This window comes from Eurosta solidaginis, chromosome 5, assembly GCF_040869045.1.
Source record: "Eurosta solidaginis isolate ZX-2024a chromosome 5, ASM4086904v1, whole genome shotgun sequence".
NCBI classification, from domain to species: domain Eukaryota; kingdom Metazoa; phylum Arthropoda; class Insecta; order Diptera; family Tephritidae; genus Eurosta; species Eurosta solidaginis.
In genome coordinates this window covers 78,129,583-78,145,983 of record NC_090323.1, presented here as the reverse complement: position 1 = coordinate 78,145,983, position 16,401 = coordinate 78,129,583, and the positions used below count along the sequence as shown (strand labels likewise).

Here is a 16,401-nt window from a genome sequence, read left to right as displayed (position 1 = left end):
ACGAAGTCATTTCGTTTCGTTTATTAACGTTAAGAACGACAAATTAACGTTAATTTGACGATCTTAACGTTAATAAACGAAACGAAGTGACTTCGTTTCGTTTATTAGCGTTGATTATCGTAACGAAATGATATCGTTTCGTTCGTTAAGCATGCCTGGTATAAACACATTCTAGTGGTGCCCGGGTCCACGTTTTGACCTATATCTCGAGACCCTAGTCACCGATAGGTATGAAAACTACCCTGTACTAAAGACTCATGAACAGCTTTCATTTGATATCCATATTGTATGAACACATTTTAGGAGTGCCCGGGCCCGGGTGGCCATTATTGTGCAGTCATCGGCATAGGAAACGATAGTAACTCCTTCTGGTGGCGAAGGTAGCTTAGATTTGTAGAAATTAAACAAAAGTGGGGTTGGACACCACCCTGTGGCACCCCTTGTTTAATTCTTCTTGGGTTTGATGTTTCGTTTCTAAATTGCACCGATGCCTGCCGACCACCCAGATAATTTGCGGTTCACCTTTTAAGACATGGGGGAAGGGTAGACCCTTCCAGGTCTTGGAGTAACGTACCATGGTTGACCGTATCAAAAGCTTTTGATAGGTCCAGCGCAACGAGTACTGTTCTATGGTGGGCGTTTTGATTTAAACCGTAATTTATCTGGGTGCTAATGGAATTTAGCGCGGTGGTGGTGCTATGGAGTTTTCTGAAGCCATGCTGATGACAGGCTAGCTACAAATTTGCTTTGAAGTAGGGGAGCAAAATGGCTTCAAGCGTGTTGGCTACTGGCGATAGGAGAGTTATCGGGCGATATGACTCTCCTAGGTGGAAAGAGACTGGTTGAAGACATGTGCTAAATATCTGAAACCCTATTTCCCTAAGCTTTTAAGCATCGGCATGGCTATGCCGTCTGGGCCCACTGCTGTGGATGGTTTAGCATGACCGATGGCATCCTCAACCTCTTTGGCGGTGACTGTAATTGGTGACGCGCTGAATTTATGTTTATGTGCGTGTCTGTTAGTCCTCCGTCTATCTTTGTCGACCGTAGAATGCATTATATATTGTCGGCAGAAAGCTCTCGCGCATTTTTTCGCATCCGACAGCACTTTATCGCCAAAGGCGATGGAAACTTTGTCATTGTGCCTAGACGGATTCGATAGGGACTTTACGGTGGACCAAAGTTTACCTACACCGGCAGAGAGGTTACAACCGCTTAGGTGCTCCTCCCATTTCGTCCGCTTGTGTTCATCCACAAGCAATCTAATGCGTTGGTTTATATCCCTTATTTTGGGGTCGCCGGGATCGAGCTGTCTTATAAGGTCACGTCCTCTCGCTAAATTTGCGGCCTCCGCCGGAAAGTGGGCCGAATTTCGGGAATTCTACCGGCGGGAATGAAGCGAGCCGAGGCGGATTCAATGACGTTGCGGAAAGCACGCTCCCCTTGGCGGGCATCAGTCGGGATGGGGAGGGCAGCAAAGCGGTTGTCTGTAAAGGATTTGGACTCGTCCCACTTTCCTTTTTTAAAGTTTATGAAAATGCGCTTTTCTGCGACGATGAAGTTGGCGGTACGCTCGAGCGAAATAAGTATAGGCAGGTGGTCGGATGCCAATTTTACCATCGGCTGCAAATTGACGCAGTTTAGGAGTTCTGCGCTCACGATTGATATATCCGGCGAACTGTGACAGCTTCCTACCATACATGTGGTGGCGTCTCCGTTTATTGTGCAGAACGTCGTTTCTTCTTTTTGATCTGCCAACATCTCACCCCTACTGTCCGCCCGCAAGTTTGAATGCCATAGATCGTGATGGGCATTGAAATCGCTTAAGATAATGCGATTGTTGCCAGTGAGTAAGGCGCTGATATTAGGGCGGCATCCACTGGGCCAACAGGGGGCAGGAGGAATGTAGATGTTGATGATTTCTAGGTTTGCATCGCCTGACCGGACAGATAAGCCTTGACGTTCTAAGACACTGTCCCTGTGGCCGATGTCAGGATCAAATGTATGATATTGCACAGAGTGATGTATGATAAACGCGAGGCCGCCTCCATTTCCGCTCTCGCGATCTTTTCTGTGGACATTATACCCAGAACAGGTCTGCAGAGCAGATCGTGCTGTGCGTTTAGTCTCTTGAATAGCAGCAATGCGGATATTGTGCCGCTTCATGAAATGACTATCTCCGTGATCTTCCCAGTTAATGCATTACAGTTTAACTGCAGAATTCTTAAGTGCATGGGGGGGGGGGGGGGGGGGGGAGACGTAGTCACTCTGGGAGTAAGTGTCCTTGGGTAAGCATTGGGGTACCCGGTGTATTTGGGTATGCGGCCTGGCAACATGGCGCAATGAAACCCGTCGGGGGGTTGCCGTCGCGGAGACCAGAACATCTAGGAAAGTGGCACCGTCCATGGCAGGGGCTGCATTGGGTGGATGTCGCAAACATATTGTAACGAATGTTAGCAGCACTGAGCGATGCTATCGTCTCTAAGCCGATGCTAAGCAGTGACGTGAATTCACATCCATAGATCAATCATTAGGTATCTACATAAACGAAACAATAATTGCGTCTACACATATGTACCATGTACGTATACGGGCAGCGGAGAGTCAATGCACAAACACATGCATATATCTGAGATACTCCTATAAGTATGCAATGAGAAAAACTATAAAATTGTGCAATTTTAGTTACAGCTGAGAAGTTTGAGAGCTGCTGGACTAGTAGATTCTGGAAGCGCCTAGAAGATGCGAAGGTTGAAATCAAAGAGTATAAAAGGCGGCAATTTTAGAGGCGCTGGAATTCAGTTTGATTTGAGATTTCGATTAAGAAGCTATCTAGTGAGCAAGAGCAGTATTATTTTGAATAGTAGAGTTTCATTGAGCTATCAATCAGTGTGGTTATTAAGCAAGCTATTCGTTGCACAGTTTGAGTGTTATTGTGAAGTACTTTAATAAAGACCATTTTTCCTTTATTCAATTTTGGAGTTATTTATTCAACAGTTTTAGTGATTCGAACTTAGAAGAAGGGCGAAAAAAGAGGATTTGCAAGTAAATTCGTTACAATTGGTGTCAGAAGAGGAATTGTTGAATAAATTCCAGAGGACAACAAGGATATGGCAAAGTTCAGTGAATTGAAGATCCAGCAACTAAAGAAGGAGTTGGAGAGCCGTGGATTGAATACAAGCGGCGTTAAACTCGAACTTCAGGCACGGCTACGAGAGGCAATGGAAGCAGAAGGAATTGATGTGGATGAGTATGTCTTTTATCCTGATGGGGACGAGACAACAACAAAAATTTAAGAGAAAAACGAAAAATCGCAGACAGTTACGAGCACAGACTTGAGCATGATTTTGGCTGTAATATCTGCACAAACATCGACAGTAAAAGAAATGTCGTCAGAAATGACATCGAAGATTGAAGCACAAGAAACGCGTATGTCAGAAATGTCGACACAGATAACATCCAAGATGGAAGCACAGGAGGCACGTATTTCAGAAATGTCGTCACAAATGTCATCTCAACTGGAATCACAGGAGACACGCATAACATCGTAGATTGAAGCACAAGAAATACGTATTTCAGAAATGTCGACACAGATTACAGCAAATATGGAAGCACAACTGAAAGAACAAGAGATACGCATAACAGTACAACTCGAAGCGCAAGAGGCGCGTATATCATCAAAACTCGAAGCGCGCATGGACAAGAAAATAACGCAGTTTGAGGAAAAAATCGAGGCCGGGGTGGATGCTTTGAGAGGTCGTATACAGGAGTTGCAACTAAATCGCCCAGCTGTTTCAGCAAGCAATACGAAGGTAAAAACTCCATCTTTTGACGGCTCTGTTCCTTTCCAGGTGTTTAAGATTCAGTTTGAGAAGACCGCAGCAGTGAACAACTGGAGTGCTGAAGATAAAGTTGCTGCACTATTCGTGGCATTGAAAGGATCTGCTGCTGAAATCCTACAGGGCTATTCCCGAGGGAGAGCGGAACAACTACGGAACATTGATGAGCGCTCTAGAGAGGCGATACGGAGGCGAACACAGGAAGCAGATACACCAAATAGAGTTGCAAAACCGCTACCAGAAAGCAAATGAGATATTGCAGGAGTTTGCTTCAGATATTGAAAGATTGGCTCATCTCGCAAATGCGGACGCACCCGTGGAATACACTGAAAGGGTAAAAATCCAGAGTTTCATAAATGGCATACGGGACGTAGAAACGAAGCGGGCGACATATGCAAACCCAAAACCTACATTCGCAGAAACGGTATCCCATGCACTGACTCAAGAAACAGCATTGCTTCTGTGTAAGCCAGTTTACAAAGCACGCCGTGTGGAAGTAGAAAGGCCAGAGTGGGTAGACGCAATATTGGAGACGCTGAAAGGATCGCAAAAGCGGAGTGAAAAAGTTATCAAATGCTTCAAATGCGGGAAGTCCGGTCACATTGCACGTCATTGCGATCTTGATCCTAGTAGTTCCAACAATGTGGGGTGGCCGTAAACGCAAAGCTGGAGGAGATGAGCAAGAGCGAGTAAGAGGTAGAGATCGAGAGCTAGATCCAGCTATTGAATGCCCTGTGAAATCTGTGTTGCAAATTGGTAGAAAATCGAGCAGTCTTACCGTCAGAGGGAATGTGGATGGCAAAGAACATGTACTGACTGTAGATACGGGCGCATCTCATTCCTTGATTCGATCTGATTTGGTCTACAGGAGAGTAAAGTCATTACCTGGAGCAAGGTTGCGTACGGTCACAGGCGAGTATAGCCAAGTCCAGGGAGAAGTGATATGTGAAGTCCTAATTGGGAAGGTCATGGTTTTACACAAATTCGTTGTGGCGGAGATCGTTGATGAAGTCATATTGGGAGTGGACTTCTTGGTTGACCATGACATCATGATCGATATGCGGAGAAAAATTATGCGCTATAAGAACCAGGACATACCACTTAACTTTAGTTTGGAAAAAGGGTTCAGCATTAATCGGGTACTGGTGGAGAAGACTCGACAAAGGCCACGAAATTCAAAGGTAAAGGTTGATGGAACAAATGGGCCAAACAAATCAAAACCGAAGGTACCTGTGAGAGAAACACTGACATTGAAAAGCCCTAATGGACGTACTAAAACGAAGGAAAGGATTTCGCTGAAAGAATGCCAGGGTGGTTTCAAGCCAAGGCACACTACTGTTGTGAAGCGTCGGAACGATACTGATTATGCAAAGCAAATCCGTCCAGCGCAAGCTCTACGGAGTAGTTCATTGGCCAAACAACAGAGTGTGAAGGAACGGCCCAGGGTAATGAGTAGTAAGATGAAACACTGGCATGACAAGAACTTTAATTCGGAAGGTTTCTTGGCGGGAGATTTGGTACTGTTAAACAACCCTCACCGGCGGAAAGGTGTTCCAGCCAAATTTCGGCGCAGTTGGGAAGGCCCGTACAAGGTTGTGAAGAAGATCAGTGATACTATCTACCGCATACAAAGCATTGAGAAACCACGGAGTGGAAGAGTGGTACATTTGGAGATGCAAGCGACGTTTAGATCGGGAGATTTGTCTGATCGGGACGATCAGACTTAGGTGGAGAGCAGTGTAACGAATGTTAGCAGCACTGAGCGATCTCTAAGCCGATGCTAAGCAGTGACGTGAATTCACATCCATAGATCAATCATTATGTATCTACATAAACGAAACAATAATTGCGTCTACACATATGTACCATGTACGTATACGGGCAGCGGAGAGTCAATGCACAAACACATGCATATATCTGAGGTACTCCTATAAGTATGCAATGAGAAAAACTATAAAATTGTGCAATTTTAGTTACAGCTGAGAAGTTTGAGAGCTGCTGGACTAGTAGATTCTGGAAGCGCCTAGAAGATGCGAAGGTTGAAATCAAAGAGTATAAAAGGCGGCAATTGTAGAGGCGCTGGAATTCAGTTTGATTTGAGATTTCGATTAAGAAGCTATCTAGCGGGCAAGAGCAGTATTATTTTGAATAGTAGAGTTTCATTGAGCTATCAATCAGTGTGGTTATTAAGCAAGCTATTCGGTGCACAGTTTGAGTGTTATTGTGAAGTACTTTAATAAATGCCATTTTTTCCATTATTCAATTTTGGAGTTATTTATTCAACAGTTTAGTGATTCGAACTTAGCAGAAGGGCAAAAAAGAGTATTTGCAAGTAAATTCGTTACAATATATATTCTGTGCTGGCAAACGGTGCAAAGGGAGGTAGGGATTAAGAGTCTGTTCCCCTGACCTACACAATTGCTGTCGGAAAAGAGGGGGGGGGGGGTGAGAAGACGGGGGCAGGGGCTGATGCTCGGCATTTCTCCCGACTCTACTACGGAGATTGTAGGTATGAGTGGGAACAGCCGTATTAGTTGGTGGCGCCGTGGGGCGCGAGTAGCAGCGGGTACTTGTTGTGGTTTGCTGGGCAGCGGGGCTGCTGGAAGGAAGTGCGGGGGGGGGGGGGGGCCGCTAAGGCGTCGACTACGGGACGCCCTAGGGCGTGAACAGCAAGGAGCCACAAAAGATTTATAGAAGTTACGGGACGTCTGGTTATGGGATCTAGTCCAGAACAACCTGTCCGATGCAACCATCCCTTACACGAGACACACTGACAAGAGTATGACCGTCCTAAAAAGATTCTTATCCGGCAGATGCAGCAAAACCATTTCTCAGGACCGGGGTCAGGAGACGGACCCGGATTGGGTTCGATACCTTCCCGGAGCAAGAGAATATGGAGCACTCCCGCTGCAAGGAGCTGCTGGGAGGATGACAATTTGTCGCTCTGGTACATAGAACCGACTGCCTTGGGAAGCGGCAAGTACTTCGTCTTGCCCTTATTTACTGCAAAGCCCACTTTTTTTGCATACGCTCTTATAATAGATTGTACCATCGCGTCAACGGATCCCAATAATATGAGTTGCCATTATGCCACTTAGGATTATGTAGATTTATGCAAGTTTTCCTGTTGGCTCAGAGTAGTTGAAATATCTGCCGTCCATAGCAAAAAGGCAGTAAAGTCGAAAAAGTGAAATCAGAGATATATGAATTGTGAGTTTTACGTTTGTTTTTTATTTGGTACACGACAAAAATTAATGAATATGACCTATTAATTAATCATTTGTGGCTCGTTGCCGGTCACGCACAAAGGCGACTTACGGTTGCTATTAATGGTCTATTAATACTCATGACTCTCGTGGCACAGTTTTAATGATAAGTGTGGTAACCCGAATTGAACAACACTGACACTGATGCTGCTGAGAGAAACAATGACATTTGAGTTCAGTTGATTTCTGTATGTAAAGAGTGCCGCGTGCGAATCAGAAGAAATAAAAGTACAAATTAATAATTAAATAGTTTGTTTCATTAGCGGGTTATTACACTGGCGACGAGTGAAAAACCAAGGAAAAGGAAAATACGGATTATAATTTAACTAAGCGTTTGTAAAAAAAAAAAAACAAAATAATAAGAAAGAAAAGCATTGACTTAACTATTTTGCGTGCATGCATTGGCGAGACAGATGCGTTCTGCCCTTTTTACACTACCTTCGTGTTGTGAACAGTTTTCGTTCCCGAGTCAGCCATAAAAAGAAAAAAAAAAAACAAAATAACGAAAGGTATAGTGTGTCAAAGGAAAAGAAAACAAAACTGAGAGTAAATTGGAATTATCTGACAAGGGTCAGAAGCTACGCACACAGTGGTAGCTGGAAAGAATTATCTGACAATGGTCAGAAGCTGCGTACAGAGTGCGAGCTGGACAAGAATTATCTGACAAATGTCAGGGGCTGTGTATTTAATACAAGTCGAAATGAAAATTTTAATGCATTAAAAATGCGGACACAAGTTGTGTACGGAATTCAATCATTTGACAAAGGTCAAAAGCGTTGATGTGTTGATAAATAAACACATAGGTATACCCGTTTGTGATATACATATGTATGTATATGATGATCACATGAACAATATTTGGCAGCCAGTGGCTGAATTAGAGAAAAATAAAGTCATTTCTTGTTTTGTTCTATCGGCCTAAAGTAATGTTATTTTTATTATTTAGGCACCTAAGAATTTCCAGGCTGCACATACATAATGACAGAGCACACTATAAGGCCGTTTCTTTGCGAAACAATTGAAAAGTCATTGCGTATTGAATGGGAGAAATGGCTCCGAGCGTTTGAAATTTATGTAGAATGTGAAAATATCAAGACAGTACGGCAAAAGAAGAACAAGCTCTTACATTTAGCCGGCACGCAACTACAAACCGTAGCTTACTCTTTGCTGGGCGCTATTGAAGAATATGATGAGGAAACAAAGAACGACGTCTATAAAGTTTTAGTTGAAAAACTCAATGCATATTTCTCCCCTAAGCAGAACTCAACTTTTGAGAGACATTTATTTAGAACTATTTGTCTCACCGAGGGTGAGACATTTTCAAAGTTTGTATTGAGGTTGCGTCAGCAAATGAGTAAATGTTCTTTCGGGTCAACAAAAGGGGAAATAGAAGAAATCTGTCTCAAAGACGAGATTATTGACACATGGGCATCGTTAGAGCTTAAAAAGAAGCTTCTGGAAAAGGAACTTACTTTGGATGAAGTCATCGGGGCGTGTCAGGTTGAACAAATAAATAAACAATCAGAATCAATGAGATCTGATTCAAACGCAATCAACTCAGTAAACAAAATCCGGTATCAGTCGCGGGCTCCGTCTTCTCAAGGTAGCGAATGTGGTAGATGCGGTAGAAAGGGCCATATTGATAACAGCTCTTCGTGCCCCACCAAATCGAAGAAATGTAATAAATGTGAGCGTGTAGGTCATTTCGCACAAAAATGTAGGACGAATCTTAAACTAAAACATATCTGACGTTTTATCCCGGCTATGTCAACCCACAGAGACGCATTGTCTGGACTTCGAAGGTGAACACAATATTCTGCGAGTGATTGAAAGTTCGGTTCCAAGGTCAATGGCTATCTCAGAAGTGGCAGAAAGGAGCGCGTACGATGAGGAGATAGTTGATGCAATGTCTTGCATGAGCAATAATTCCTGGGAAGCGGCATCTTCTAATAGCCTGTATCCTTTTAGATTTGAGCTTTCGACGGTAGGGAGCATTCTTTTGAGTGGAGCGCGGATAATTATTCCGTCCACATTGCGACGAAAAGTTCTTGAATTGGCACATGAAAGCTATCCGGAGGAATCCGTCATGAAACGACGGTTGAGATCGAAAGTATGGTAGCCACTAATAGATCGTGAGGTAGAAAAGTTTGTAAAGAACTGTCGGGACTGCATTTTAGTTTCGAAAGATCCAAATCTCGCTCCAATGGATAGAACCCCATTCCCTACGGGACCATGGGTTTGTGTAGCTACAGATCTTTTAGGCCCTTTACCAAACAGCGAGTATATACTGGTACTAATAGATTATTACTCAAGGTATATGGAACTTAAATTTCTTCGCTCAATTTCTTCTCTCGCCATAATCGATTCAATGAAAGAAATTTTTAGTAGGCTTGGGTTTCCTAAATACTTACGAACCGACAACGGGAGGCAATACATAAGCATGGAATTTCAGCAATATTGCAAAACGTGCGGGATACAGCAAATTAAAACACCTCCATATTGGCCCCAGGCCAATGGAGAGGTAGAAAATATGAACAAAAATCTGGTTAAGCGATTGAAGATAGCCCAGCTGAATAAGGAAAATTACAAAGAAGCAATACAAAATTTCATGCTTATGTATAACGTGACTCCACATGGTAGCACGGGTACCGCTCCATCCGAATTAATGTTGGGCCGGGTCATCAGGGATAAAATACCGAGCATCCAGGATTTAGTTGGAGAGTTTTCAGATTCAGTGGAGAAGGAAAGGGATTGTGTGGCTAAACAAAAAGGGAAAGAGGCAGCTGACATAAAGAGAGGGGGAAGGAAATAGACATAGAAGTGGGGGACAAAGTTTATTTGAAGAATGTCGTGTTTCCACACAAGCTCACTCCTAATTTCGACCCAACAGAATACGAGGTGATGGAAAGGAAAGGCAACATAGTAAAGGTAGTTGGGGGAGGCCGAACTCTGATGAGGAATGTAGCTCACTTGAAGAAAATACCACCCATTTCACCCAGAATGGGGGACCGTTCCCTCGATACTACTTCAGCCTGCGAAATACGCATACCAGTGGCCACGCTACCGCAATCTGTTTCTTCTACATGTGACCCGGACGATGATCGACACGCACCTACTCCGGCTAAAATAACTCCATCTCCAGGCCAAGGGTTGAAAATCAAGCTGGTGAACAAAGGAGGGATGTGGCAACCCCGAATTGAACAACACTGACACTGATGCTGCTGAGAGAAACAATGACATTTGAGTTCAGTTGATTTCTGTATGTAAAGAGTGCCGCGTGCGAATCAGAAGAAATAAAAGTACAAATTAATAATTAAATAGTTTGTTTCATTAGCGGGTTATTACAATAAGCATCAATGCCCATTCATTGTTGATCCCGCCAAAGAGCGCATCCAGTTTTTTCGGCTGTTTTAAAAGCTACAATTCGCGATGTGCGAACAGTAGCAATCCCGACCACCAGTCGCCACCACGCCTCCTGGCCATCACATCATATGGACTGCGAGTTCGAACTCATACTTTCGTCAACGTCACTTTCCTAGAAGCTCTAGGCGTAGCTCCGAAGACTTTCTAGTGGATGTTTTTGTCGCGCTATGCTGCCGAGCTACACCAGAGAAACACCTTGAAACGTTAGGGAGTGACTATTCGGTCAAGGATGCCGCCCTCGAAATTATAAGCAGTCTAAGTACTGGATAACATTTTTAAAATGTAGACCAAAATTTGCAGACGTTTGTGTTCACAACATTGATTTCAATAGTCTTCGTTAAATCAAAACGTTTTTTTGAATGAAAGTCGACCGATTTTAAGTTAAAAACTAGTTCGACTGTCCACTACGTTAGGGTAGTAGCACACACGGTCATTAGTTCGACTGCCCTGGGAAAGCTTTTGCTTCACCACTTTGAGTGTTCTTGCGAAGGACCAAGCCTCACCTGGTAAATATATATGCCTACGAATTCACTTTTGTAACAGGAGCCGTAACGTGTAGGTGATATTTCAACTTGGTTCATAGACTATAATCAATGTGATTCACTCCAAGGGACTAGTTTGGGATAGCGCCGCCAACTTTAGGAAATGTCAAATCGGAAGACTTGGGTGTTGAAGGATGAAGTGTGAAAATCAAAATTAACATTTCAGACAATATTGCGAAAATAAACAACAGATGTTTGAATATAAGTTGAGGTTAAGTATAAGGTGAGAATCATTTCAAAGGAGTGTTTAAATCCCTACAACCTACTAAAGGATTTTGCATCACTGATTTCGCTTATTCTTTTATCCAATCGGGTATAGATCTTTTGAAAAAATCGGCACTTTTTTCGGGTAATTTGCTTTTTTAACAACTTGAGGACAATTTGAAAACATGTTCTTCCACTTGGGTCATTTTATTTGAACTAATTGTTCTTTATTAATTTTTTGAAAAAATTATACAAAGTGAGCATTTAAAGTTTTGTTTTAATAACTTGGTGAATGCGGTGATCCAAATCCGTGTTAAGCTGACATCGAAATCGCCTGTTTTTGACACGCTTTATTAGCTTCACTTGTATGTATGTATGTATGTATGTTTGTGTGTAACTCTTTAGGCTAGGCGTGCAGAGAGTTAAGGCCGAATTAATGGTGACTTATAACCATAAAGCCATAACCAGATAAAACAGCTGATCGAACCTACCTTATGGAAATCAATGTAATCGATTAATGGTGCCATACCATAACGCTAACTCGATTACATTGATTTCCTTAAGGTAGGTTCGATCAGCTGTTTTATCTGGTTATGGCTTTATGGTTATAAATCACCATTAATTCGCCCTTTAGATCCATCTAGCGGCAATTATTGAAGACTCGCTGGAGTGGTTAAATAACTCGCTACAAGTTGTGCTTAATAGCGGAGACACCTCTGTGCTACGGTGTGTTTCTTTGGTTTTTTTATATGTATCTATTTTCAACATGATCAATAAATGGCAAAGTTTTGTAAAAGCATAGAATGGTAGATAGTGTTTTTGCAGTGAAAAGTGTTTTGAGGCTTTGACACCGCCTCCTCCCTTCGCTGTGAAGCGACCAACAAGTCTATGTATAAAACGTGGTGAAGAATCTGCGTTGTCGTCCGCAAAAAGCAGCTAATACATGATGCGTTAACCTTTACGTACATACATATGTACGTATACGATACATTTATCTCAGCTGTCAAAAATGAATTTCGCAACGCCCCACAAAGATATGGCCTTTATCCATTCACTTACATCAACGCGAAGATTAAGAATCTAACTTTTCCAACAATCGAAAGTTGCTACCAAAAACCATTTCGTGTGAACCCTTTCGATGAGTGATGTCACGGAGAAATGTTTAACGGGTGAAAGAGTTACTTTTTCTTCGTATTTATAATCCTGACATAAATTTGAGTTTTTTGATATCCCATATGACTAGTTTGAGTAAATTTTCGGAGAAAATCATAAATTAAATCTTTACCAAAGTTATTTTGAAAGGCCCAAATTTGATTTTGAGCGAGACATCAACGAATCAACACTAAATATGGAAACGTAACTGGTAAGGCGGCCTTTTCATAATTAATTCACCACCTAACGATGTTTAGGTTTGAGCTTTTACCTTTTTGGATATGTTATAGGTAATAACCTTTCAACCTGTATCAATTTCGTTGCGGACTCAAACAAAATTAGACTTCTGCTCTGCAAAATATTGGCGGAATAGTCACATAATTAACCTTAATGCACCTTTATGTTTTTCTAGTCAGCCATATATTTTTCAAATATTTTGCACTTCTCTGGTTGCGGTACCTTTTCTTTGGCAAAGCAAGTTGTATGTGCATTTACATGCAAAAATATAGGTTACCCTTCGGAGCGAGTACAAACTGATGCATAAAGGGACTTGGGATTATTTTGACATTACATTTGATATTACTGTTTTAAATAAATACACCATCTGCATGTTGCAATTTTATCGTCAATTTCCTGCTAGGATGTTTGTGCTCTTGCTCTCACTAATACACTTACATTTTAATTTTTGCCGACCCCTGCTTTAGAACAGACGTCGGAAAAATTAAAATGCAGCTGTGTTAGTGAGAGTGGTCGTGCAAATTACTTGGTGCATCGTTTGTTTCGTGATTGTGACATACCATCAAAGCGAAGCAAAGCGTTTATGTAATTCAGCCTTAACTCTTTTAATGAATTTTTGCACCTTTCACACCACCCGGAGGTATGCAATCAGGCGCAGTACCGAAGTTATTTTTGGGTGCTCGGTTCCCCAATAGGCCTATATTACCCGTGCAACATACATAATAATAATATTAATATCAATAACAATATAAGTAAATCAGCCAAGCTGAACAAAATTTTCCAAAAATTAAAAGACAAAAAAATTAAAATAAACATTAGTTCACAATGTTAATAAAAGCCAAAGGTGTATAAAGCAAACAACATATCACAAACAAATAACATTAGCTGAAAAGTACAACACAAATCATAAATTAAGCAAATCATAGATATTGCACATTTATTGATATAAAATATAAAGCAAAAATTACATAAATGAAAAGTAAACAGCTTTTGGCAGTATATGTATGAGGAATAATAATATTTATAAACATGAATGGATTGTGCGGGATTATATTTTACAAAATATGTACATATAGACAGAAAAAACTGCAGCCAGTTCTCAATAAAAAAAATTAAGAGAAGGCTGGAAAGTAGTACTAGGAAATATTAAGGAATAAACTCTGATGCCATTCTCCCACTTTTAAAGAGGCAAAACGTACAATATTTTTGCTTTAAAATTGGGGTTACTAATGTCTCTGTTGAAAAATTTTAAAACGAAAAAATGCGTAGCTTCACAAATAGGGCCAAAACCATTTTGGGATCACAGTCGCTGCAATAAAGATGGGGTTTGATATCCTTGTGTCGAACAAAATCTGTTCCACTCCTATTCTGTGACAGGGGAATTCCCTATTAAATATTGCTTCTAACTCCTTAGAATATACCATAAACTCCTGCGGCGGCTTAACCAAATCACACCTGTCAATTTGTCTTTGCGCAGTGTATTAAAATGCGGTTGAAGTCTCTTGAGTTCCTAAATAAGGCAAGGGTTGGGAACAAGTGTATGCTTTAAAAAATTTTAGGTAAAGGTAGCCAAAAAAGTAGGCATTGACATTTTGTCTTAGAAAATCTACTTCAATATCACCTAAATCTGTGAGTTCTTCTATTCTAAGCCGATTAAAACTATGCTCCGGCATTGCCAGACCCTGAAACTCCTGCCAAGATAAGTCCCGCATGAACTTGTCGTTGCACATTCTTGCAAATATGTTTCTACTTTCTTCTGGAGAAGAATTTACGTGTTGCGTAACGGGCTCGCAATTTCCGTGTACTACTAAATTTGTATACCGGAGTCTCCAAGACCTTTTAAATAGATTGGTGCCACCTCCCCTCCTAATTTGTCCAAAATAATTTTCTAGGCCGGCTTGGCAAAGCCGTCTGGTCCGCAAACATGGGAAACCTGAGTGCGACAGAAAGCGCCACAAATGTAATAAGTTTTGTATAAATGAACTAGAGTGCCATTCCCGTTTTTCGGTCAAAACAAATCTGACTCTTTATTGGTATTTCTATATATTTTTATGCATCTTTTGCTTACAAATTATTTACATTATTTTCTTATTCTATTCTTAGCTTAATCTACGCCCTCTGTAATGCATGCAGACGTTCATATGGGAATTTGGCAACGTCATCATTTTCCGCGAATATTAGTTCACTAGCTTTGAGCAGTGAACAGAATATGTAGGAAGACCAACTTAAGTGTGGTCATGTTTCATTATATCGAAACAGAAGCGCATACTCAAAAATGCATTGTTTAGTCTGGTGTCTGAGTGTGGATAAAATTATCCAGAATTTTGCTGTGGGAATGTGGCACATGGTATTAGCGTTAAGCGCTGTTAACTTAGAGAAAAGTCGTCCTCGGCTTTTAAATGTTTTTGCTGAAGAGATTTAACTGTTTCACTTAGGCTTTTTTTGTTTTTTTTTTGTTTTCGAGATATGATTTTAAAAATTATCAACATAAATGCAATGACAATTACTGACGAGAAGAGTAAATTGTATATTGAGGCATGCAATGTAATTTTCTTTCTAAGGCCTTCTATATGGATAAGGTTCTTGAAATGAAGTTCTTGAAGAACGGGCAAGGAAAGGTTTTTTATGTGCTCTGTGATATTAACTCTATATGCCAATGAAGTTTCTGGGTTAACGAAAATTCGTTGTTCCTTGTTTATGAATAGCGTTTGGTTAATTGTGACAGAGTCTTTGAATGTTACAAGGTAGGTACCATTAATTTGGGTTGGTTGCTTGTTGGAAATTTTGATGGTCGCAATCGCCTTATTTATAATGAGGACACCGTCATTGACCTCTGTTATTGGCTGTAAGTATTCCGTTACCTCGGAGCAGTTTGCTTCGTAAGTATTTAAAAGGTTTGTGAGACAGTGATTACCTGGTTCTTTAAGATCTTGGCAAAAAATCATACCACTTTGTTTGTTACAATTTTTCAACACTTTATAATAATTTTGGCATTTTGCGGCTAAACTAGATTCGAAATTTATTATTTTGTTGTTATGGGAAACCGGATAGATAGAGGTTGCATTACAGAGGTCTCGATAATAGGAAATCTGACATAGTAAATAATGATATTGTTTTGCTGAACTATCTTAAATTTACTGTTAATTAATATATCATTAATGCTTACACTCAAATTTTCATTATTAAAGATAAAGTTTATTTCATTATTGTCTAAAATTACTGGATTTATTATATTTGCCTTGGCTAGTGCTATTGACAATGCCGTATTTTCTAAATCTTCAATAATTGCTCTTGTTCTGCTTCTTGCTAGTTGAAATAGATTTAGTGCTTGACTTTCAGAAAATTTCTTGGTGAAACTTAGTTTGTTTACTGCGTCGGTAAGTTTGTTTATTTGTTCTTGTCTTTTTGTATTTATTACCATTTGGTCGTCATTATTTTGTAATATTATTTCCGTTTTAGTCCTAAGTTCGTTAAAGTCGTCGAAGTCAGGGGTACCGGCAATAACTTTTAATGCCGTGCCCAAAAAGTTTAGGCTGCGCGAGTGTCGGTGATGAATTGTAATTGTGTTCAAAAGTCGATCTTTTTGTTCTAGGTCAACTTCCAAAAGTTTCTTCAAGGAAATCTGTGGGATATACGTCAGTAGATTTCCGTCTCTTGTTGAAGTTGTTGATATTTTGTTAAGTTGGTCAAGTGTGCCAAAGGAGTGTAGTCCTCGAAAATCGCGACACGGCCTTCCGT

The 16,401-nt window shown here is 40.9% G+C and overlaps 2 protein-coding genes across 10 annotated transcripts in view; both read left to right on the top strand.

Annotated features, from left to right (window-relative positions):
• Positions 1–16,401, top strand: part of Indy (I'm not dead yet) — a 329,958-nt gene that overhangs the window by 40,781 nt on the left and 272,776 nt on the right. Inside the window, exon 1 of one of the 9 annotated variants that reach the window (XM_067791199.1) lies at positions 6,475–7,614. The exons of the other annotated variants lie outside the window; for them this stretch is intronic. The gene's annotated coding sequence lies outside the window, so the exon portion shown is untranslated. Of the gene's footprint in view, positions 1–6,474; positions 7,615–16,401 lie in introns of those variants that run through there. 9 annotated transcript variants of the gene reach the window in all.
• On the top strand, positions 2,280–5,835 carry LOC137233545 (uncharacterized). Its single transcript, XM_067756636.1, has 2 exons — positions 2,280–5,761; positions 5,813–5,835. Exon 1 carries the CDS (start codon positions 4,481–4,483, stop codon positions 5,564–5,566), a length of 1,086 nt encoding a protein of 361 aa, XP_067612737.1. The 5' UTR covers positions 2,280–4,480; the 3' UTR covers positions 5,567–5,761; positions 5,813–5,835.

Excerpts from the sequence above, each read along its gene's own strand:
- LOC137233545 (XM_067756636.1), top strand. The coding sequence starts at position 4,481 with ATGTGGGGTGGCCGTAAACGCAAAGCTGGAGGAGATGAGCAAGAGCGA.